Genomic DNA, 24,012 nt, shown 5'->3' with positions numbered 1-24,012 from the left:
GAATTAATGTGTGAACTGACTACAGTGGCGGATCCAGGAAGGGGGGGGGGGGTTCCGGGGGTGCGCACCCCCCCCTTTATTTTTGCCGATCAATGCATTTGTATCGGGACATATGTTTTGCACCCCCTGCACCCCCCCCCCCTTTGCCCTGGGTTAGCACCCCCCTTTCGAAAATTCCTGCATCCGCCCCTGGACTAAATATACATTGTGATATTTGATATGCTGTCATTTATTGTCTTTTCCTTTACTTCTCATCATTGATGTCCTCCAGTAGAATCACGAGAGTATTATCTGACACAAGTTTGTTAAATTCTATATTTTGATTCAATGTATATATTAAAGTTCTATTCATCACAGTCCTGGTGCTACAAATGACTGGAACTGCTTCCTGGCACAGTTACTTCTCCTTTTTATTTTGCCCAAGACATTTCCCTGGGACAATTTATTCTGTAAACATAAACTAGAGGCTCTTAAGAGCCTGTGTCGCTCACCTTAGTCTATGTGCATATAACAAAGGACACAGATGGATTCATGACAAAATTGTGTTTTGGTGATGGTGATGTGTTTGTAGATCTTACTTTACTGAACATTCTTGCTTCTTACAATTATCTCATTATCTCAATTTATAATGAAATTGGCCCATGAGTTACAGAGGAATATATTTTGTTAAAATTTATAAAAATTTACAAAATTTACAAAATTATTAAAAATTGACTATAAAGGGCAATAACTCCTTAAGGGGTCAACTGACCTTTTCGGTCAACTGACCTTTTCGGTCATGTTGACTTATTTGTGGATCTTACTTTGCTGTACATTATTGCTGTTTACAGTTTATCTCTATCTATAATAATATTCAAGATAATAACCAAAAACAGCAAAATTTCCTTAAAAATTACCAATTCAGGGGCAGCAACCCAACAACCAGTTGTCGGATTCATCTGAAAATTTCAGGGCAGATAGATCTTGACTTGCAAACAATTTAACCCCATATCTGAATTGCTCTTAATGCTTTGGTTTCAGAGTTATAAGCCAAAATCTACATTTTACCCCTATGTTCTATTTTTAGCCATGGCGGCCATCTTGATTGGTTGGCCGGGTCACGCCACATATTTTTTAAACTAGATACCCCAATGATGATTGTGGCCAAGTTTGGTTTGATTTGGCCCAGTAGTTTCAGAGGAGAAGATTTTTGTAAAAGCTAACGCCGGACACAAAGTGATGAGAAAAGCTCACTTGGCCCGAAGGCCAAGTGAGCTAAAAAGGTGATTAAGTAAAAAGACTTATAGCAATTGCAAACAGTTGTGATGTTTATATTAAGATGTTGAATTTCACAAGAACTGAATGTAACTGAAAGTTAAAAGTTCATAAAAGGCAAATATAAAATGAACATTCTTATGAAAAAAAAATCGACAAGTTATTATACTTGAAATTAGTAACAAATGCAATTTTCTAAAGCAGCTTAACTCCTGCGAAAAAAGCTAATCTGCAACAATTATTGAACTCATGCATAACTTTGGTTTGCCAAACTAACTTTTGAATTTTATAAAAAAAAAATATTATAAAAACGAAGTTGAACAATAGGATTGAGATTGCTAACAATGCAATTTTCATTATACTTTCCATTTTAAAGGGGGACTATTAATTCATGTAAAAAAAGTTTCTTAGCACTTAATTTTTAAACTATAAAAAGTCAATACACCTTCCTTTTTAAACTGAAAAAAGACAGTTTTTAAATCAAAACAAAAATTACAGTTTCTAAAATGTAATTATTCACACTTCCGTTCAGAAGGCACTGGCGACTTTTGAAAACGTTTCTGAAGTGTTATAACAAGCTCTGAATATCGTCATGTCGTTTGACTGTACATCAACACTGACTGTATGACAAGCAGCAATGAAGAAAACTATTCCCGTCTTCAGTTTTATGGGTTCGGTTAATGAACTACTGGATGCCTGGCCTTCTCCGGTATATACCAAACATATGCTTGCACTGTCAATAGCAGTAAGATGAACAGTTTTATTTCCCGATAATATCTGAAATAAATGAAAAAAAGGTTTCATTATTTTATTGTGATATAATATGTATAAAATAATCAGAAATGTCCAACGTTGATAATATGTTTTATTCCTTTATATGCGTGTCTTGCGAATCAAAAGTTGTTGATACTAGTAACGAATTTAGTCGGTGATCACGAATTATATAACAGACTGGTAAATTATTAAGTCAGGGATTTCGTTACAATAAATTACTTCAAACTTTTACTTAATTCTTTCATAGATACAAATATTTGATTAGTAAATTTAACCGTACCTTTAGAAAACTTATTAAAAATGGTATTTCACATCCTAAATTTTACTGTAATATTGTACTAAAAGCGTGGAAATCACTATGTGATCCGATCCGTGTAAACTCATCGAACCTTCAAACAATCTTATTAGTGAAGGTTATCTTACCAATGTTATAGTCAGATCTTTGAATATAGTTTACATTGGCAAAAGTATCGACTTTGTCATCAGCAAATTAAAACATAACTAAATGTGTATTTTTTTCAAACGGGATGTATAAATACACATCCACGTTAATTTTCTATATAGAGGTTAACTCCTAACTATCCTACTGCCTCTTGAAACTTTTATTTTTGGTATTGCACACTTCATGTCTTCTTTGACTGTCCATGACTTTAAAATACTAAATCCCTGGGATGTGTTTTAGTTGATTTTAGTCTTTGCTGCATGATTTTTAATTTTTAAATTGTTTTTGGCTTTTAACTAGCTTTCAGTAACTGCGAGTACTATAAAATCGTACTTTCGTGTTAATTTGACCTGTTGATACAATTTGTAATGTTTTTTTGTTATTTAATATTTACTTATTTAGTGTTATACCTCGTCTCTCTATTTTTAATATAAACCAGCTTTAATAAGTATTTGGTATGACTATAATTTTTCACTTCTGTTCTCGTATCCATTATGAATACCTTACAACAAAATTATTTTCATTTACCTGTGTACATTATTCTATTTGGCGGCATGTTGTTGAAGGTTATGGTGTCTTTCTGAAATTGTTTAACATCTCGCACCTTATTTTATTGATTTGTATTCACATTGTGTCATAGATCAAATTAATTCGTTTAGTGTACATTCTCTTGTTTGTGTTAATATGTCTTTTGATTAAGTTAAGTCATTTCAATTGATATTTTATAGTGTGTCTTTCTATGTTGTGATGTTACACTATTGTTTCAGGTAAGGGTGAAGGATGGTACCTATTAAAACGTTTAAACCCGCTGCATTTGTTTGCACCAGTCCTAAGTCAGGAACCTGATGTTCAGTGGTTGTCGTTTGTTGATATGGTTCATTAGTGTTTCTCGTTTCTCGTTTTTTTTATATAGATTAGACCGTTGGTTTCCCCGTTTGAATGGTTTTACACTAGTCATTTTGGGGGCCTTTTATAGCTTGTTGTTCGTTGTGAGCCAAAGCTCCGTGTTAAAGACCGTACTGTGACCTATAATGGTTTACTTTTACAAATTGTGACTTGGATGGGGAGTTGTCTCATTGGCACTCATACCACATCTTCTTATATCTATGTAATTAATAACACCACAGATTCATTTTTAAAAATTTTGTTCGTGATAACGAATTATGCAATTCATGATAACGATTCGGCTCCGTGAAATTTTAAATTCGTGATTATAGTTTTAAGAAGTCCTATATATGCTTCAGTACGATTGTCACTTAAGACTGATGTAGAAAAATGAAGATACACAAATGATTTGTCCCAGGCATTAATTATCTCTATTGCAGTACTGAAGCACATACAATAATCATCATTATTAATCGAAAGTAACATTGATTTGTCGGAAATAAAACCTTTTAATGTTTCTGCATTGCTCATCATTTTTGTTTTGAATTAACATCTCCCAAATGTACTACAAATCTAGATTTACAACTCCAAGAGCAGATTTATTTTACATGCTTTTGCCCAATTCTATGTTCTTTTTGGTCACACAACAGAAGAATAAGTAAACAGAAACATAGAATGAAATTTGATCTCAGACATTTCATTTTCTCACACCTTCAACCTGATTCGATTTTACTTTTAGGAATTCATATCATTTTTTTTGCAAATAGGCCAAGGAAGAAAATAACTTGCATACACGTATGAACATTTTGTCAACGTGTTTTTTTCCTTCTCTTTCACCAACATTATCTTGGTATTGCCAATAAATTTGAAAGGGGATGTTATAATGTGAAGTAGTATTTTTAGGGGTTTAGTTTGTGAAGGATCTGTTCATGACAGCTTCTCTGAATTGTAGAATGTAATTTACGTCGGAGTAAAATCAGAGACCTAGTCTCTGGTAAAATGAAGGGCATCGTTAAACGTACTCTGCATTAATTTAAATCATTATGTTTGTTAAATATTTCATCATTTTATTTGCTTTTCATATACAGTAATCTACCTTAATAACCGAAACAGCAAAATCAGGAACATGCGGTTGAAATTTTGTTTCAGATATTCCAATTTCTAATTGTATTTGATTAGACTGTAGTTTCATATCCTCAGCAGATCGCCCGGTATAGTTAACAGTATTACAGAAAGTATTAACATCTCGATACTTGAAGGTCAATCCAGCTCTGATTACATTGTGTGAACTAGCCATACACTCTAAGCAATCTGAAATGAGTAATTTTCAGCCATATGTATTAAGGTTCATCATAACCTTTTCGCTAAAATGGCCGTATTTACACCCCAAATTTTACTCTGAGTACAGACTAACCTATACACTTGCAACAGTTTTAAGGGATGGCAGGAACTAGATATATAAATTTTAAATGCATTTTATGTTTCAGAAAATTATAAACTTTTCTAGATTTTGCTATCCATTTTTTTTCGTTCCTGCAGAAGGTGCAAAAATTAACTAAGTAGTGAAAACGATTGAGAAGCTCCCCTCATATAATCAATGTTGTGAGTAGTATTGATTTAAATGGACAATAGATGGACAATAGACACCTGTAAACAATAGGTTATTTAACAGGTTTAAACTGTGTAACTGAGTGGACCGTATCAAATGAAAGTCGGGTGTTTGTTTATTTTGCTATCTTCTGCGGACTGGAAAAAAATGAACATCAAAATCCAGGTAAGTTTTTAATTTTCTGAAACGTAGACTTCATATAACTTTTATATATCTAGTTCCTGCCATGCCTTAAAACTTTCCTGGCTGTACCAGTTTGTCTGTACTCATAGTAATTTTGGAGGTTTAAACACGGCCATATTTTTCAATTCCTTATGATGAACCTTAAGATAATTTTATCCAACTTTCAACCTTTTAGTTAAAGGAGGAAAAAAAGAGACTGAGCAACACGAACTATAACCAAAATCTTTAATGAACTTAAAATCTCCTGCTCCATTATACACACCTCTTGCAAAACATCATACCTTCTGTATGTTATCGCCTAAGACAATTTTTAAAACAAGGTAATTTGCAAATTATTTTATAATGCTGCTGTCCCGTTTGTAAAATAACTTTTGGAAAACCAAGTAATCGAACGGAAACTTTTTTCGTGTGTTTTTGCAAGTATGACAAATGGAGATGGATGATTTATGAATACGCACCACCATATATGTATGCATGAGGTATATTAGCATCAATGAATATTGCTTCTCCCGGTTGTAAATCTACAATATTTAGGAAGTAAATGGCGAATATTCCAACATCGCCTGGGTATTCTGTGTTTATCTTATTGATGATGTCAGGAATATAATATTGCACATTCTGTCCAGATAATTCTGAGAAAAAAAAATGATAGGTATAATTGAATTTTAAAATAGTAAAAAAATCTATACAAAATGCAATACGCTTAAAATTCGTTAAAAACTTTGACGTCATTTTGACTACGAATTCATAAAAAATAGTGTTTTAACTTTTTACAATATATTTACACAAACACTTACACACACACACACACTAACAAGTTCGAAGACAGGAATTTGGCATGTATATAACTCATGCTGAAGCAGTTTTTGTGTCCAAAGAACACATCTGTTGATGAGATCTGTATGAGATATTAAAACGATATGCAATGGGGCAGGGGTATGTTTCTGTTTAGAATTGGAAATGAAAAAATAAAGCATATTTACAATTCTATCAGAACAGTATATAACTTCAAAGGAGTAGGTTCAGTAAGACCCCTTTTTGGCCCCAAAATATAGCAGTTTTACAAAATCGTGAAAATGTAATCTGTTAGCTATTAACTGGAAAGTAGAATGCTTCTGCTACATAAATATGGACTGTTTTTGACAATACAATTCACATATATCGGGTACTAGCATCATAAAGTCATGCTAAATTACTGAAGTTTTCCCAATTTTAGCATTTTAGTTAAATTATAGGCGGTTTCCGTCTTAAATGAAAGTGGCCACATTCGTGTTGATTCATAATATTGATATGTAAGTTGTATTTGATGATAATACATAACATATATAAAGGTTGAGGATGAACACGAATGCGGCCACTTTCATTTTTGACAACAACTATCTGAAAAGTGACGTTTTTTGGCATATTTGATAGATTTTTCATATCTAAGCTTGAATCAGAGCGTTTTTAATGACTAAATCAGTTAAAATCTTTCATATACACTAATTGAATCAATTAAAATAGACACTCAAGTGTTTAAAAAGTGTCCAAAATCTTACGTAAGATGAACCTGAAATTTGAGGCCAAAATCGGCCCTTACTGGACCTACTCCTTTACTATTTCTGTACAGCTGATTCCTTATATATCAATTGTATATAGTCCTACTGAATGGCAAAGTAGATTTTTGTTTTTATTTCTATGTCAAAGAAAAGTTTAAGATTTTCTCATTCAAAATTATTATTTTTCTGACAATTAACAGAGAGTTTTACCTAAAATTTAAGATATTTAGTGAAAAATATATATAAAACATACATAATATCAAAGGAGAAAGTCCGGTAAGGGCTAGTTTTGGCCTAATATTCGAAGTACATCTAATGAATGAGTTTTGACATTTTTCAAACACTTAAGTGCTTACTTCTGTCGATTCAATTAGTTTATGTAAAAGATTTGTACTGATTTGGTCATTAAAGACGCTCAAATTTAAGTTTAAATATGAAAAATCTATCAAATATGTCATAAAACGTCACTTTTCAGATGGTTTTTGTCTAAAGTGTAAGTGGCCGCATTCGTGTTCATTCTCAACCTTTATTTATGTTGTGTATTATCAGAAAATACTAATAATAATCAAAATTTAAGGTGGTACCCAACACCTTCACTTAAATTAATTTGGCTCGTTTAATTTTCATAAAATTTTGACAAAGCATTTACTTTGACCCTTTGAAAAAAATATAAAAAATTTTAAAAATTTGAACCAACCATATTAGTATGAAATTCAAAACAGTGTAGCTGTGGCCATTGATTGACACATTAAAATCATTCATTGACTGGGACAATTTAGGTGAACGTTTGTATGTAACGACCAATGCTCACTATGTACTTTTTAAAGACACTTAAACTATGGGGTCACCAAAGGTTCTCAACACCTAAATAAAGTAATTCGAAAAATTAATCAGAAATAACACGATATTTTGATTTATATCAATTATATAAATCAAAACACAAAGGTTATTCCTGATTAATTTTTCGAATTATTTTATAATTAAAGGCGTTAAGAAACCTTTGTTGACCCCACAGTTTAAATGTCTATCGTAGGTACGTCATGAACAGTGGTTGTTACAGACAAACGTTCACGTAAATTGTCCCAGTCAATGGATGATTTTGATGGGTCAATCAATGGCCACAGCTACACTGTTTTGAATTTCATACTATCAGAAAAATTACACAGGTTACATAGCAGTTTGACAAACACTAGTTTTGATCATTGAGAAGCTTAATATTCCATTAACGAAACAACGTAATTAAAACGTTTACCTGATTTTACAGAGTTATCTCCCTGTAGTGTTAGGTACCACCTTAAATATTAAGACTGAACACACATGCGGCCACTTCCATTTTAGATAAAAACCGTCTTAAAATTGGCACAAATGCTAAAATTGTGAAGATTTCAGTAATATTGCATGAATTTATGATGCTATTACCTGATGCATGTGCATTATGATGTCAAAAACAGCCCTTATTTTTGGAACAGAAGTATTCTACTTTCCAATAAATAGCTAAAAGTTTACATTTTAACAAATTTGTATGTCTGGTATAAAAATTGTATAAAAGATAATTTTACCTACATCTTTGCCCTCATTTCAAAGGAAAATGTCTCAGGGGATTGTACACCTCGTTAGTGAAGTTATTAAGAGTTCACTTTCATAATTAATCTACAATGAAAAGTCATTCATGTATAGCATTTTATAGTGCATGGAAAGCCATGTATTATGAAAATTAGAAGGAAAAAACTGACTTTTCATTGGACGAGAAGGGGTGAGTATGTTTCAACTATATTTAAAACCAAGAACATGAAACCAAACGAACCTAGATAAATCCAGTTGCACGTGCTTGCAATCTATTCATGTGTATAATTTTGTTTATAACGGGTATATGACCGCCAGCAGTCTTCGGAGGTCATTTCGATGGATAATTAGATGACATATGGTATAAAATGCATACGAAATGCAAAGATATAATAGCGAGCCTATGTATTGTTTTTGTGTCTTTTTGGACATTTTTGTAATTTGGATATTCGTTTTAGCATGTTATAAATAAAACATGAAAATTCAAGTTAAATCGTTGAACATGAATTTGGCAGTTAATGTCCCTTTAACTTCGTAATTGGTTAGGCTTTCAAAACATTTGATTCAGGCATATGTGCAGATATAAAATATCACTGCTACGGTCATTTTCTGTATATTTAACTGTTAAAAAAGCCGTTAACATCATTTAACAGAATAAGGTTTCTCTACCCATAGGCAAAATGGCCAAATGTATTTGGCACTACATTTTGGAATTTCAATGCTGTTCAACATCGTAATTAGTACCAGTGATGAAAGTTATGTAGACGAAAAGAACGTCTTGTGTATTAGAATTATAAGCTTGGTATCTTTGGTGAGCTTTTACAACCACTTGATCGATGATTGGCTCGTTAGGCGTTTCATATACCGAGGGTATCCCAAGCCTAGTAGTCAATGCTCCTCTGCTGACAAATTATTTTTGATGCGGTCATTCTATGCTAGTTTACTGATGAGAAAACATTAACGTCATTCAAAACCATAAAGTTTCTCTACACCCATGCATAGATTGCTTTTGTTGAGTTTGTCACTACTTTTTTTCAATGGTCATCAACTTTGTAATTGATTTGACCTTCCAACTTAACGTCTATTTTTTTTAATTTTATTTTGTTTTGAAATCACTGATGAGTCTTATGTAGACGAAACGCACGTCTGGCGTACAACATTATAAACGTGGTATCCTTGATGAGTTTTTACAGCAACTGAGTCGATACTACAGCTGATGGACGTCTCCAGCCTAATAGTAACTAAGCTCTCTTGCCTTGACATGAAATATCATAATACGTCATGTTTTGTAAAATTGATATTCATTTATTTTTAATTCATTTCATATTCAACTTCTCTAGGCATAGATGTCCTTCCTGTTTTGTCAAACTTAAATTTTAATTTTTGGATTTCCAATACTCTATAACTTCTTAATTGATTTTGCCCTATTATGTTAGTTTTCTGTTGTGATAACTTTGATTTATTGTGTTCAATACATTTTCCAATTGTTAAATATCTTTTGTAGTTTATATTTAAATTCGATGGCCATAGCAAAACGGGTGAAACATGAATAGCAGGAGACGCTTATGCTATCTACACAACGGGTCTCGATCCTTTTGGAGTAGTTTCACTTTCCTCATTTTGTTTTGGTGTTTTTACCTCGATTTGTATAATTCTTTCAGGGCCGAAACTTGCGTCTTTTAAAAGTGAGGTAAAAAATATTCGTCTCGCGCCGCTCATCGAAAATTTTCGGCGAGGGATATAACCTCTAGAAAATAATGAGGCAACATCGTGCATTCTGAGTGTTTTCCGGGCCCTTTCTTAATCTGAAACGCAAGTTTTGTTTTAATTATTTTCTCGACAATATTCTAATCTCAAAGCAAAATATATAGATTCAGTGTGATAAGATTGAAAATAGAAACGTGGAATATGTCAGAGACAACAACCCGACCGAAGAGCAGAAAACAGCCAGACTTTAAGTCCTTAGGGACAACATCAAAAGACCGATATGAAGGAAAAAGCAAAAATCGTAATTCACATAGTTACGGGTAAACTCTGGGAAGATTCAGGAAAACTGTTGTTAGACCTCATTGCTACATTTTTGTGCTGTTTAAAATGAATATATATGTATACCGACTGATTAATGTCGAATCTGTCTGTTCTGGTTTTGTATTGTGTTAAGTCTTTGGTGTAATTTTTTTTTGTGACTTTGAAATTTATACACAGTACAATACTTTAAATACCGCTTAAGTCGACGATAGGGGCCGTCTTGACCTTGTTGTAGGGTATGAATAATACATTTATTGTAGAAGACCATCCAATGACTGTGAAGATGAAGAACAGGAATAAGCCCTGTTCATTGATAATTTGTATTTTTTTTTTCTGTGTAGTGTGTTCGATTTTGTCTATGCACATTTACTCCATATCCCCATTTATTTTCTATCTAAGGACCTGAACACGGCTTAATGCAAGTTAAGCCCTTCAATGTAAAAGGATATAATAAAACTCACGTTTAAAACAAAATTACTAATATACAAATAAAATTCAACACTAAGACAAAAGTCATAAAGAAGAGCAATCAGTGAACAAAATACAAAACCGGAAACAGATAAGACACATAACGACAAACAATAGACAGACAACACTGAATACTAAAAGTAAATGAGAAACATGGATCCCGAAAAAAACAGGGGCGACGTCAGAGGGTGAACAGAATTTGCTTCTTGCAAGACACTCGCCGTGAAAATAATTTGATATGAAGACAAGCTTTTGTTTCAACTTATATTATTTTTTTTTAAATTTCCAACATGAGGCATTTGCCTCAATGTAGTTACGGCCCTGTCTTTATGTACATAACGAAATGCCTTTACGAAGTCAGGAATATGATAGTTGTCTTCTATTCGTTTTATGTGTTTGAGCTTTTGATGTTGCCATTTGTTGAGGGACTTTGCGTTTTGAATTTCCTTGGAGTTCGGTATTTTTGATATGTTACTTTTTATGAATTGATGAGATTTGAACATCGGTAAAAAGTAAAATAACAAAAATTCCGAACTCCGAGGAAAATTCTAAACGGAAAGTCCCTATGCAAATGACAAAATCAAAAGCTCAAGCACATCAAACGAATGGATAACAACTGTCATATTCCTGACTTGGTGTAGGCATTTTCTTATGTCGAAATCTACAGTTGTCTATAGCGTATCAAGCCAAATAGTACACATGCCTACCTTTGTCCTGGATGGTTTTTAAAAGTATACCAATCTGATTCTGTACCATATGTCTGTCTTGATTCATGAGGGCAGTAAAACAGTCCTTCATAGCCTGGTTGTGTAGCACGTGGTCATCGGTCTGACTGACCTTGGATAACTTCATGGCATTGTTGCTTCCAATTAATCTTCTGAAGGGTTTTATTTCTGCGGTGATAAAACGAACTATTATATTTAAATCATACAAGTGATCAACAGTGGTTATAAACGATTTATAAGTTTTCAGATCATTGCGCTATTTATTATATATCTAATTGAAGATACTATTAACACAACATACTTGTAAATTTTGCTACTTCTTTAATTGGTCTGAATCCACACATTGCTTTGAATGGAGTTAGAGCTATGGCCATTTCTGGTTTATGATTAGGATCTTTGTAGATGTCTGGTCTCTCCTGATGTAACTTCTGTGCTGAAACCTTAATCGTGAAAAATATTTAAAAAACTTCATCATTTTGTGGATCGATATTTTATTATTTTCAATTTGTCAACTACCATAATTTGAAATTAAACAGAATAAATTTATTCGTAAGTAAGTGTTTTAAACACATTGAATCGGTGACAAGTTAAAAATGTTAATTACAAAACAACAAATAAAAACATCATATTCGTCAACCGTTGCATCAAACATAAGTTAAAGCCTTTAAATGGATTTTGAATCCTCTGTTTTTTAATTTCTTTAGAATGTTTATCATAATTAATAGAAACTGAATATTCATCCCTGCTTTTCAGTAATACCTTGTCTGGATGTATTTGTATTGCAAGAGTATTCCGTATCGAAAGCACTTTCATTAGAAAAGGTAACTGTCCATCACTATGTTGGTCCATCTCCGACCCAAAAGCACTAGGATTAAGTCTCAGCCAATGGTCTAGAGATTCTTTTCGTTCACCGTTATAATAACAGACAGATGGACAGGTTGGGTGCGTCCCCATCCATAGCTGAAAAAAGAAAAGTTAACAGCATCAGTATTTTTTATGAATAAGAATAAGAATTTTATTAGTCTAAAATCAAAACAATAGGATTGTTACTAAAATACAAAACAAAAACAAACAAACAGACAGGCATATTAATTACAAAACGATAGACATTAAACACTACAAACATGTAGCCTTGAAAGAAAAACAAAAATATAGATTATTAATATTAATTATAATACTATTTTTGACAGCATGCCTCCTCTTTAAAATTATCAATTTAAATATTATGCTTATATATAACATTATAAGTTGAGCCATCAATTACACAGTTCATATATTGACATTATAAATGTTTCTCTCATTATACATTTCACTTATGTAGTTAACAGTGATAAGTAAAATATCACATTCTTCGCAGGAAAATATAAAATCAAATTTGTTTTCTTCACTCATTGAATTAAAACTGGGGACAATACTAGAAATTTCTTCAAACATTTTTATCCTAGTTTTATTAATTTTTGAACATGTTATGATAAAATGAAATTCATCTTCCACCTCTTCATGGCATAAAGGACATATTCTATTGTCTAAAGCTGTTTTGTTGTATCTACCACGTTCAACAGCCAGCATACTATTACTTATTCTTATTTTAGCATAATTTTTTGTAACATTTTTATCTAAATTCAATAAAAGGTACTTTTCTAGTTCATACTTTACTTTAAATTTTCTGTAGGTTCTTAGTTTATTTCCATTTATTGAATTATCATCATTATAACAAAATATGTTTAAACTAAAACCCTTTGTTTGTGTACATTTCGTTAATGACATGAAGTAAATAATTTTCATAGATGTTCAGGTTTATTATGAAAATTCGTCAAGGGTTCCGTTAAAAACCTTGATTTTGCCTGGGATTACTTCCCGCGAAAAGAGAATTTTTTTTCCGGTTCATTACAGGTTTTAAAAAATCAAATATTTTCTTAGAAAAAAATCTTGATCTGGAATATTAACTTCTACCCAAGTTTTATGAAAATCTCTGAAGGTTTTCAAATTGATCATGTAAAATTAATAATCACAAAACTGAAAAATAAAAAAAAATATACTTTCAAAATTTTTCTTAATCATAAAAAAACTTCTGCCATAGATTCATAAAATTCGATGAAGGTTTGACAAAGTTATGATGTGCAACAAAATTTTATCCCAGATTGTATATACTTATTAACTTTAAAAAAAATCCTTTTTATCAGTAAAATATGGGAACATTTGAAATATTATTTCATCATTATGATCTGGTACTCTTAGTCTTTTGGTCACAAAATTTTTTTTTTTAAATTTCATGAAGGTTTGACAAAGTCAACGATATTTAAAACATCTTGACCCACATACTTTTTAAAAATCTATATGGTGACGACGCCAACGAAACATATGATCTCTATGTCTCTCTTTCGCGAAATAATGTTGCAGGCTCGATAAAAATGCAAACACATATCGAATATCAGCAGATAATGAAATTCTTCAGTTAAACCAAAGGAAAGTAAGTAGAATTCACAGTAGATTCAGACTTTGACCAAAAAATGAATAAAAATGTAATACGGTACCATTTGATTGAAAAATAAATGTTGTCACTTTTATTCGCAATTAAAAGCTACTGTCTGAAGAAAGATTTAGAAGGCTGATGTGCTTTGAACCAGTTCTTTTAAATTTATTTAGATAAAAATATTTTTTTTACCAAAATTCAAGTGTACGCCCGGGCGTTTTGACGTAAACGTAGCTACGCGCCTGGTGATAAGTTCATCAACGAAGAAATCTTAAAAATAAGACGCCAAGGTCGAAACTAGCTCTAGCTCACAATAAAGAAAATATGAACTGTCTTAAAGCAAGAAGGTCTCCTGTACCCGAAGTTTTGTTTCGTGGACATATATTGCTGGTGGATAATGTCTCACCGACTTAAACAATGTAGGGTCTACAGAGAAATGACGATTAAAGGGTTCGAGCTACAATGTATGTATCACTTTTGAATAAAAATATTATCTTTGTATAAATCTGCTCTCATTTCAACTTGATTCAAACTCAATTATGTATATTTTATTGTTTTATAAAAAAAAATCACTCCATCCCTACTCCTATAAATATAAGACTTCGTAGGTTCACATCGTTTGCATTCAACGTAACTTGAAAATATCAAATAAAAAACGTAGATGTTATAGCAACTATAGGTCACGGTACGGCCTTCATCAATAAGCAAAACCCATACCGCGAAAAGCAGGCCATAAAAGGCCTAGACATATCTAAAAAAAATATTCTGATCCCCAATTAGCTGAAAAAATTATTCTGGTCAAGCAGATGACAAAAAAAATATTCTGAATCCAGATTTTCCCCATACCTGATAGTGTAAAGTATTGTAAAAACAAATTTGATTGATAGCGTTGGAGAACTTTTTTTTCTGACTCAGACAAAACAAAACTTACCCCCCCCTTTTTTTGAAGTTAAATGGTTGTTCCCTGATGGAATGTCTTTCGGATTCAAACTAATTAAATTTGATAAGCTATGCATTATTTTAGATATTTAGCTTGCACAGAAGAAAATCCGACGAAAACGGTATTTTTCTATCACATTAAAGATGATTTTTGTTCATAAAAGACATAGTGAGTTTTTAGTAAAAAATAACATTTAAGACCAGTGCGTGAAATGCATTGCCTCTTTTGCAAAAGTATGTTCACTCACGAAGCGAAAATGTATAAATTTCAATTGACAAAGAGAGTATAAAAAAGACAACTATCGACAAAAGACCAAAATGACACAGACATTAACAACTATAGGTCACCGAACGGCCTTCAACAATGAGCAAAGCCCATACCGCATAGTCAGCTATAAAAGGCCCAGATAAGACAATGTAAAACAATTTAAACGAGAAAACTAACGACCTTATTTATGTAAAAAAAATGAACTTTTATTGCAAAAGATAACTTTCCCTTTATATATGCAATATTTTCAAGCAAGTACAATGTAGTCTTACATTCGTACACTCCTCTTTTTTCCTATTTAAAATGTACGACTTTGCAGCTTTGTAAGGCAGCAACCATTTGATTTTCTGGGGGGGGCTATGGTTTTTTTTGGAAAAAAAAGTTTTTTTCCAGGTTTTGGTGAAAAAATAATTTGTTTTGGACCCTGAGAAAAAAAAATGTTTGTTTCACCCTCAGCTGCCACTATAAGTAATGCTAAAATTGAAAGAAAAAAATTGTTTTCGGTTTGTCGCTAAAAAAATAGATTGTTCTTCGCCGAAGGCGAAAAAAAAAGTTTGCACAGAAAAAAAAATCATAGCCCCCCCCCCCCCCCAGAAAATCAAATGGTTGCTGCCTAACCACTGCCATGATGTTGGGTGTAATTTGCTTTCTGAAACAGTGCTCATTCATCGTTGACACAGACTGTCAGTTACTTTTTGTACTTGACCTTTATTGCCGGATTAGTTTTTAACGTGTTTACTAATTCATTGTACCACAACTAGAGCAAATAATCACGTGTTTGATGGAAATATATCGCGTAATAAGTTTTTGATTTAAGAAAAAAGAAAGATATCTATGGCATTTAATATATAAAAGAACGTTTGTTAAGGAATAGAAAAAGAAAGCAAATCATGCAGCTCTTTAAAAATCAACATCTCAAACGTGATCTATTTATAATAGTTTGTTAGGTTTTTTTCACTTATGCGTTAGAATATCCCGTTAGTAGTATCTATAGCCTCGATCCTTTCTTAAAAATATAATGAAATCCTATATAGAAAGAGATTTTAAAAAATATCCCAAACCTTTCTGAAAAAATAGTTCTTCAAGAAAGAATTGGAAGCCATTATTGTAGATCAATATGGTGAAGATGTCACAAATACTCTAAAACTCGGTTGACTCGAAATTTCGGATGAGTCGAAATTTTCCTGCGGTCCCGAACTTTGATTCATACCATTTCCATTCAATTTTAAATGTATGTATTTCGACTCCTGATAAGCCGAAATTGGATGAGACTAAGTTCCATCTTGTAGTCTTTCTTATACATCTGAACTTTTACATACCTCCGCATAGTGTTCATTTTCATCAATATTAAAACTATCATCTGCAGATTTTACAAGTCGAACTACCATGCTTTCACTGCCTAATTTCCCCCATGCGTTATTTTGGAAAGAGCATTCAAGCTTTAGAACTTTCAAGCTTCCTGTAAATTTAAGAAGGGTAATGTATCATGAAATATCACAGAAGTCGAAATTCTGGCATCACAAAACTTAGTTTATCCACCGAAAGTGCTAACGTTTTGAAAACACAAGAACCATTCCATCCTGATTTGTGGAAATTAACTTGCTAGTACGGTGATCAAATCCGACAAATATTATAATTAATGGACATACATAATATAAAATAATATTCCATATGGTTAGAAAGTTTCAATATACAAATAAGAAGATCTAGTATGATTGCCAATGAGACAACATTCCACAAGAGACCAAATGACATTAACAACTATAGGTCACCGTACGGCCTTCAACAATGAGTAAAACCCATACCGCAGAGTCGGCTATAAAAAAGAAAGAAAAACTAACGCCCTGATTTATGTACAAAATAATGAACGAAAAACAAATTTGATATACAGCAAAATACGGAAAATGAAAGAATATATTTTCAAAAGTTTCAGACATTATCTCTAATTAATCATAAAAAGCTTCTACCAAATTTTCATTAAATTCAATGAAGGTTTGACACAGTAATTGATATGTAACAAACTTTAACCCCAAACTGTATGTACTTGAAACTGTAAAAACAAACCAACACTAAGTCCATTTATCAGTAAAATACGGAAAAACAAACAAACACTAAGTCCATTTATCAGTAAAATACGCAAAAATGAAACTAAATATTTTGAAAATTTTGCTCTGGATACTGAATTTTGGTTATTAATGACATAATCAGGCTTCCATGAAGGTTTGTCAAAGCGAAACGTTTTCCTCAGACTGATTATGAATATTAACTGTAAAATAATCTAAATCCATTATCAGTAAGATACGGAAAATGAAAATAAATATTTTCCAAATTTTGCTCTGGATACTGTATTTTGGTTATAAACAAACTTCTGTCTAAATTTCATAAAATTCCATGAAAATTTTACAAAGTAATTGATGTCTGATACTATAAAATCACAGGCTTGACAAAAACTGAGGAATTGCTTGAACTCTCAGTAAAACGAAGGAAACGTCTCCTGTTATGAAAACAGACCCTAGAGTATAATGTCACTGTGTCTGTCAGAACATAAAGTTTTTCTAGCTCATCTCTCAAATAAATTTTAAAGAAACAAGATGGGTCACGCACGACATTTGTCATTTTGTTTATTGAAAAAACATCCTTTTCTGCCAGTGAGAGAAAAACTTAAAACACAAAGTGATGAAATAGTCCAGACAATTACACGATTTAAAGTACCTTCAAGTCCTTTAAAGATAAACTATAGTCATTGTTTTATTTGCATGTACAGATTAAGAAATTCACTTACCTCCTTGATACATCATTAATATCCAGGGCTGTTACGCTGCGATACGAAAGGGTTAAGTACACGCCATTCATCGCGAAATGGAAAACATAATGCTTAATTATGTTATAAAGTATTTGGAATGCTAGAATACTGTGATTGACTTTATGGACCGATCTCAATGTTAGTATATCGAAAGCGACAGATGCCCTCTTTTTATATATGCTTAATATATTTTGTTTTTTAAATATAAAGACGATTGTAAATACGATACAACGTATTCAGCCAACGGTGATGATTTTATTCATGATTTTTATATACATTTAAACATTAAATGCCTCGCTAATCACAAAAAGACCTTTCATTGATCATGTCAGATAGGCGAGTGACATTTTTCAACCAGATGCTCAGCAGGGCGCAGCTTTATACGACCGCAGAGGTTGAACCCTGAACGGTTGGGGCAAGTATGGACACAACATTCAAGCTGGATTCAGCTCTAAATTTGGATTGTGATTAAATAGTTGACCAAGCATAGGTTTCGGACACAGAATGAATGTGGTCTAATGAACTTAAAATATTTTGTTTGCCTTTGAGCAATTTACTATGCTGTTGAATATTAATCCTCTCAAAAAAATGTTTGAAGAAATTTTCTTTTTATTCATGAAATCTGAAATGAGAAAAATTTACCCCCCCCCCCCATTATTTTTTTCACATCCCTCTTTCCCTTTTTCCAAAACTGATCTCAATTCAAATTTCTAATGGGGTTTGCAACAATAACTACTCATTTAAATACATCATAAAATATTAAAATGTAACAAAAGGTGCTTGTTATCACTGAATGGTAAAGATTGTTTTAATTTATCAGTTGGTAGTAAAAGTGAATATACATTGTATATTGTATAAAACAATGATTTAAGTTGATTCAACTACTATTCTGGACAAAGAAAGATAACTTCAATCAATTGAAAATTTCTTGCTATTGCACAATATTGTGCAATTAGATATTTCTTGCTATTGCGAAATACTGTGCAATTGAAAATATTTGCTATTGCACAATACTGTGCAATTGAAGATTTCTTGCTATTGCGAAATACTGTGCAATTGAACATTTCTTGCTATTGCACAATACTGTGCAATTGAAGATTTCTTGCTATTGCTGAATACTGTGCAATTGAAAATTTCTTGCTATTGCACAATACTTAATATAATAATTTTGGATCCTGATTTGAACCAACTTGAAAACTGGGCCCATAATAAAAAATCTAAGTACATGTTTAGATTCAGCATATCAAAAAAGGCCCAAGAATTCAATTTTTGTTAAAATCAAACTTAGTTTAATTTTGGACCCTTTGGACTTTAATGTAGACCAATTTGAAAACGGGACTAAAAATTAAGAATCTACATACACAGTTAGATTTGGCTTATCGAAGAACCCCAATTATTCAATTTTTGATGAAATCAAACAAAGTTTAATTTTGGACCCCGATTTGGACCAACTTGAAAACTGGGCCAATAATAAAAAATCTAAGTACATTTTTAGATTCAGCATATCAAAGAACCCCAAGGATTCAATTTTTGTAAAAATCAAACTAAGTTTAATTTTTGACCCTTTGGACCTTAATGTAGACCAATTTGAAAACGGGACCAAAAATTAAGAATCTACATACACAGTTAGATTCGGCATATCAAAGAACCCCAACTATTCAATTTTTGATCAAATCAAACAAAGTTCAATTTTGACCCTTTGGGCCCTTATCCCTAAACTGTTGGGACCAAAACTCCCAAAATCAATCCCAACCTTCCTTTAGTGGTCATAAACCTTGTGTTTAAATTTCATAGATTTCTATTTACTTATACTTAAGTTATGGTGCGAAAACCAAGAATAATGCTTACTTGGGCCCCCTTTTTTACCCGGTCGTAAAGTGAATCAGGAAATAAGTCATCATGGGTTAATAATGTTAAATGTATGTTACTTAGCCTAGGTTTTGGACATGTGTGGTATGCACAGAATGTTGTATGCGAAGAAGCATTTATTATTTTATTCAAACAAAGGCTTATTGAACATTTTCTTCCAGAAAGAAATATGTTTTTCGATTCATCATCAAAATGTACTATCTATAAACACGTTGTGGATAATGTTCAATTGCAGTTTTATTTGACAAAAAATTTAAGTCCATAATGTATTAGATTTTTAACTAAGTATAGACTGTGTTCACACAAATTAAATATTGAATATGGTAGATTCATTAAAAAAGCAAGAAATGAAAGATTATGTATCTTATGTAACCAGGGTGACATAGAGGATGAGTTTCATTTTATTTTAAAATGTCCAAAATATGACAATATTAGAAAAATGTATATAAAAAGGTATTATTATTCAAATGCATCTGTTTTTAAATTAGTTCAATTATTGTCAACAAAGAATGTATCGGAATTATCTAATTGAGAAAAATATCTGAAATACGCCACAGATATAAAATTTTCATGACAATCTTCTGAATGATTTATACTATGTAGTCTTGCCTTCGATTGTATTTAAAATGTTCTGTTATGATATACATGTGCATATTTATGATATACCTATAAGCTGTATTGCTTTTGGTTTGAAATAAACTATTAATGTATAATGACAAAGAAATCGTACGGTGCAATTTCCGTTAAACTATAAGGGATCCTCGAATTTTGTGTTTCGTAAAAAATGGGAAGACTTAGAGAGTGTCATATATCTGTTGGGGTCACTAAAATTTCAGAGCTTTTCACAAATTGGGTTTTTCTCATTGTTGAAGGCATTACGGTCGCCATTAATTACTTACATCCCGTGAATTCATTTGAACTTTGGTTTATAGTTGTCTCATTGGCAAACATACCTTATCTCCTTATTTTTATATACAAACATCTTTCGGAAAGATTGGTTTTCCATTATGAGATATTTATTGTAGAATACTGTGTAATATGTTTAGATTTATAATTTGACTGGTACAGAACATGTTTAAAGCCTATATAATCTGTCATGTTTCATCAAAACTGCTCAAGACGTTTCTTAATTCTTGTCTGACAATGTTATCAAAATCTATGAGTATTGATTTTTAGAATCATACAATCTTCCCCTTTTTTCGTTTGGACTTTTTTTTTTCTATTTCAAACTGTTCCGTTTGTTCTGAAGGTAAGGAAGCAATCAATACAAGCAGCTGTAGTTTCATTTTGTTTTCGTCTTTGCAAAGTTATTTTTCTTCTTGTGTAGATATTAGGATTTTGGATAATTTTAACGTCCTCGGATATTTGCCAATCTTAATAAAAATCATTTATGATCAGTGCTATCAATGTTTATGTGTGACATGTTTTGAGAAATTGGATCTAATCCTATTATATTTCTCTTATTTCCTGGATAATTTCTCTTCTCGTTTTGTATATAAAAAAGGCCGACCCGTTGTTTTTTCCGTTTGAATTGTTTTACACTAGTCATTTTTGGTCCCTTTATATCTTAATTTTCAGCGTTGAATCTATGATTGCTTACTTTACTAGATTGTGTCTTTGATGGAGAGATGTCTTATTTGGTACCCATACCTCATCTTCTTATTTCTATATACAAAGCACGTTTAAGAAAACCAAAAAAGGCAACATGGCACCCACTATGATCCGGGGATTTAAATGATTGAAGATATTGCACATAAGTCAATAGGACAACAGCCGAACGATAAAAATACCTCTTAGGTATATTGTGGGATAAAATTAGCAAAAGTTTTCAAAATATGTGAAGCTATTTCGTCCCCGCTTTTTATAACATATTTTTTCGGAACACTAAATATTATGTATGATGTACTTGCTAATCAGGTAAATCCTGATAAAAAGTTTACACATCCAGTGCAGACAAGTCTGCGTCAGTCGTTACATCCATATTGCCGGGCAGCCTATACTGCCACAGCGGCAACATGCATGAAATTAACCAGTGTTTCATTGCAATGTTCTTTGTGTTTTTCGAAGCAGCAATGTTTTTCTAATGGAATTATACAGGTTTGAAATAGCTCAAATGATTTTTATACTGGATAGTGGTCATTTCATTTGAAATTTCATTGTTTCACTTCGTAAAAATTAATGCACAGGTACAATGCAAAACATTGGACAAAACCTGTTCATCTACCTTTACAAGTCGAAAAAGAAAGTTCGATCGTGAAGCCAGTTCAACAATACTTTTTTTAATCTGAGCATGCAAATGGAAGAAAATGTTATACATTTACATTGATCATATTCGCTTAACAAAAACATTTTATATGAGAGTCCAAGACCAGAGGCGGATTCAGGATTTCAGGTTAATTATCAAACTTAATTTTCGGCGATCGGAGTCATCGGAGCGAGGCGAAAAAATGTTAGTAGGTAAAATTATTGAATTATTCTTCTAAAGGGGGTGCAATGTAGATATCTCGAACTATTTTGTGGTAAAATTATCGAGAAATTAAAGTTTCAAGCTGAAACAGCCTAAATCCAGCCTTAACAACAATCTAAAATCACCATAATTAACAAGAAATCTGTGAGCTTCTATTCTTTGAGACTACCCCCATATATTTCCCATAAAACGGGACTGAAGACAATTAGGATAGAGACAGTCCTTAATCCGGAGTACACAAGCTGACCCTCCATATAAAAAAAATCTAGCGAATGTAATGTCAATGGTTGCTGGGAAAACTGGTGTTGCTTTTATATTAGTCAATCGAATATATTCGCGGGGGGGGGGGGGGGGGGGGGGGGGCGGGTGCAATAATCACATAATCGATTTGTATGTGTCCTAGTGGATCCTCCGAACCAAATATCAAGTGACTGACTGGACGAATGGACGGACAGAGGTAAAACAATAGGCACTGGCTACGGTTACATGGAAATGTAACAATAATAAAAATATATTTGTTACATTGGAGTCTAATTGCCGGAATGCAAAGTTGGGTAAGGAACTGATAAATTGCGAATGTAACAATAATTATTGAGGCTACGATTACATTGAGTTATTGTTACATGAAAAACAGCAATGTATGTACGCTAGAGTTAAACTTAAATCTTCTATAGTTTTATTGCTTAATTCTTTCATATGTACTAAATAATACTGGTAATAATGAAAAATAATAAATATTATTATTCAACAAATGGTGTGTAAATAGTTTTATGTATTCATGGTTTTGATGTTCTTAACGATACTACTCCAGATTAGGAGTGCCCCAAAGGCAAAAACTTTAGTGCAATGGTTTCACTTTTTAAGTATTTAACTGTACACATACTCTTATTACTGTCATTATACTTAAGCCTTTAGCAATGGATGAAGAAATTCCTATTACCAATTTTGTTTAGGGTGAAAAATTAAAAACTTGGGATGCGTTTGAAACGAAACTAAAACATTACCAAGACACAAACTTCACACAGCCAAGGATTTGTATAGTAAGAAGCCTTCTTACTATACAAATCTTTGACACAGCTATACAAACGCAGTTCTAAAAAAAAATATACATCAAAAGCAAAGTTTGCTAACTGTGAACTTAAATACTGGGAACTTCAAGTCTTCTGTATACATGTATCCATGGAGGACGTTAGTTAGTTCATCAAAGATCATCAAAAATGTGTTGGACTTAAACATGCTTTAAAAACCACTTACTGGATACATTTGTAGAAACTGTCATTGTAAATAAAAAAATAAAGAAATTGTATTTATAACTGTATGTATTGTAAATATAAAAAAAATGTCTTAAACTTTTATTATTTAGTACACATTACTAGTCCCATCGTACATTGCTGTTTTTCATGTAACAATAACGCAATGTAACCGTAGCCTCAATAGTTATTGTTACATTCGTAATTAGTCAGGTCCTTACACAACCATGCATTCCGGTAATTAGTCTCCAATGTAACAATAATATTTTTATTATTGTTACATTTCCATGTAACCGTAGCCAGTGCCAATATAATATGTCCCTGTTCCGCGAAGAACCTCCGAGTTATGATGGCAAGGTCTTCTACAAATTGAAAAAACCTACAACAATCTCTTAACACCCCTATAACTTATGCACTAAGGGATTCATATTGCGTACTAGTATATAAGTTTATAAAGCTACAGTTTTAAAGCTG

General features: G+C 32.1%; 1 protein-coding gene across 2 annotated transcripts; it reads right to left on the bottom strand.

Moving 5' to 3' along the window:
* Nucleotides 1–169: 169 nt before the first annotated feature.
* LOC143067684 (mannose-6-phosphate isomerase-like) lies at nt 170–18,124 on the bottom strand. 2 transcript variants are annotated; one of them, XM_076241139.1, is made up of 8 exons: nt 17,932–18,124; nt 16,469–16,608; nt 12,229–12,429; nt 11,771–11,909; nt 11,452–11,637; nt 5,606–5,779; nt 4,452–4,666; nt 170–2,031 (listed from the first exon to the last, which is right to left on the bottom strand). In XM_076241139.1, exons 1-8 carry the CDS (start codon nt 17,945–17,947, stop codon nt 1,783–1,785), a joined length of 1,320 nt encoding a protein of 439 aa, XP_076097254.1. In that variant the 5' UTR covers nt 17,948–18,124; the 3' UTR covers nt 170–1,782. The 2 variants fall into 2 exon arrangements, with proteins under 2 accessions (XP_076097254.1, XP_076097255.1); XM_076241140.1 differs by lacking the exon at nt 16,469–16,608 and having other exon boundaries at nt 17,932–18,123.
* Nucleotides 18,125–24,012: the final 5,888 nt, after the last annotated feature.

This window comes from Mytilus galloprovincialis, chromosome 3 (assembly GCF_965363235.1).
Source record: "Mytilus galloprovincialis chromosome 3, xbMytGall1.hap1.1, whole genome shotgun sequence".
Taxonomy (NCBI): Eukaryota; Metazoa; Mollusca; class Bivalvia; order Mytilida; family Mytilidae; genus Mytilus; species Mytilus galloprovincialis.
The sequence above is the reverse complement of the archived record's forward strand: the minus strand, read 5'-3'. Positions and strand labels throughout refer to the sequence as shown.

Excerpts from the sequence above, each read along its gene's own strand:
- LOC143067684 (XM_076241139.1), bottom strand. Across the intron at positions 5,780-11,451 it reads AAAAACCATCCAGGACAAAG|AATTATCTGGACAGAATGTG; the intron begins GTAGGCATGTGT and ends TTTTTTTCTCAG. Across the intron at positions 4,667-5,605 it reads TCATGCATACATATATGGTG|ATTGCTTAGAGTGTATGGCT; the intron begins GTGCGTATTCAT and ends TACTCATTTCAG.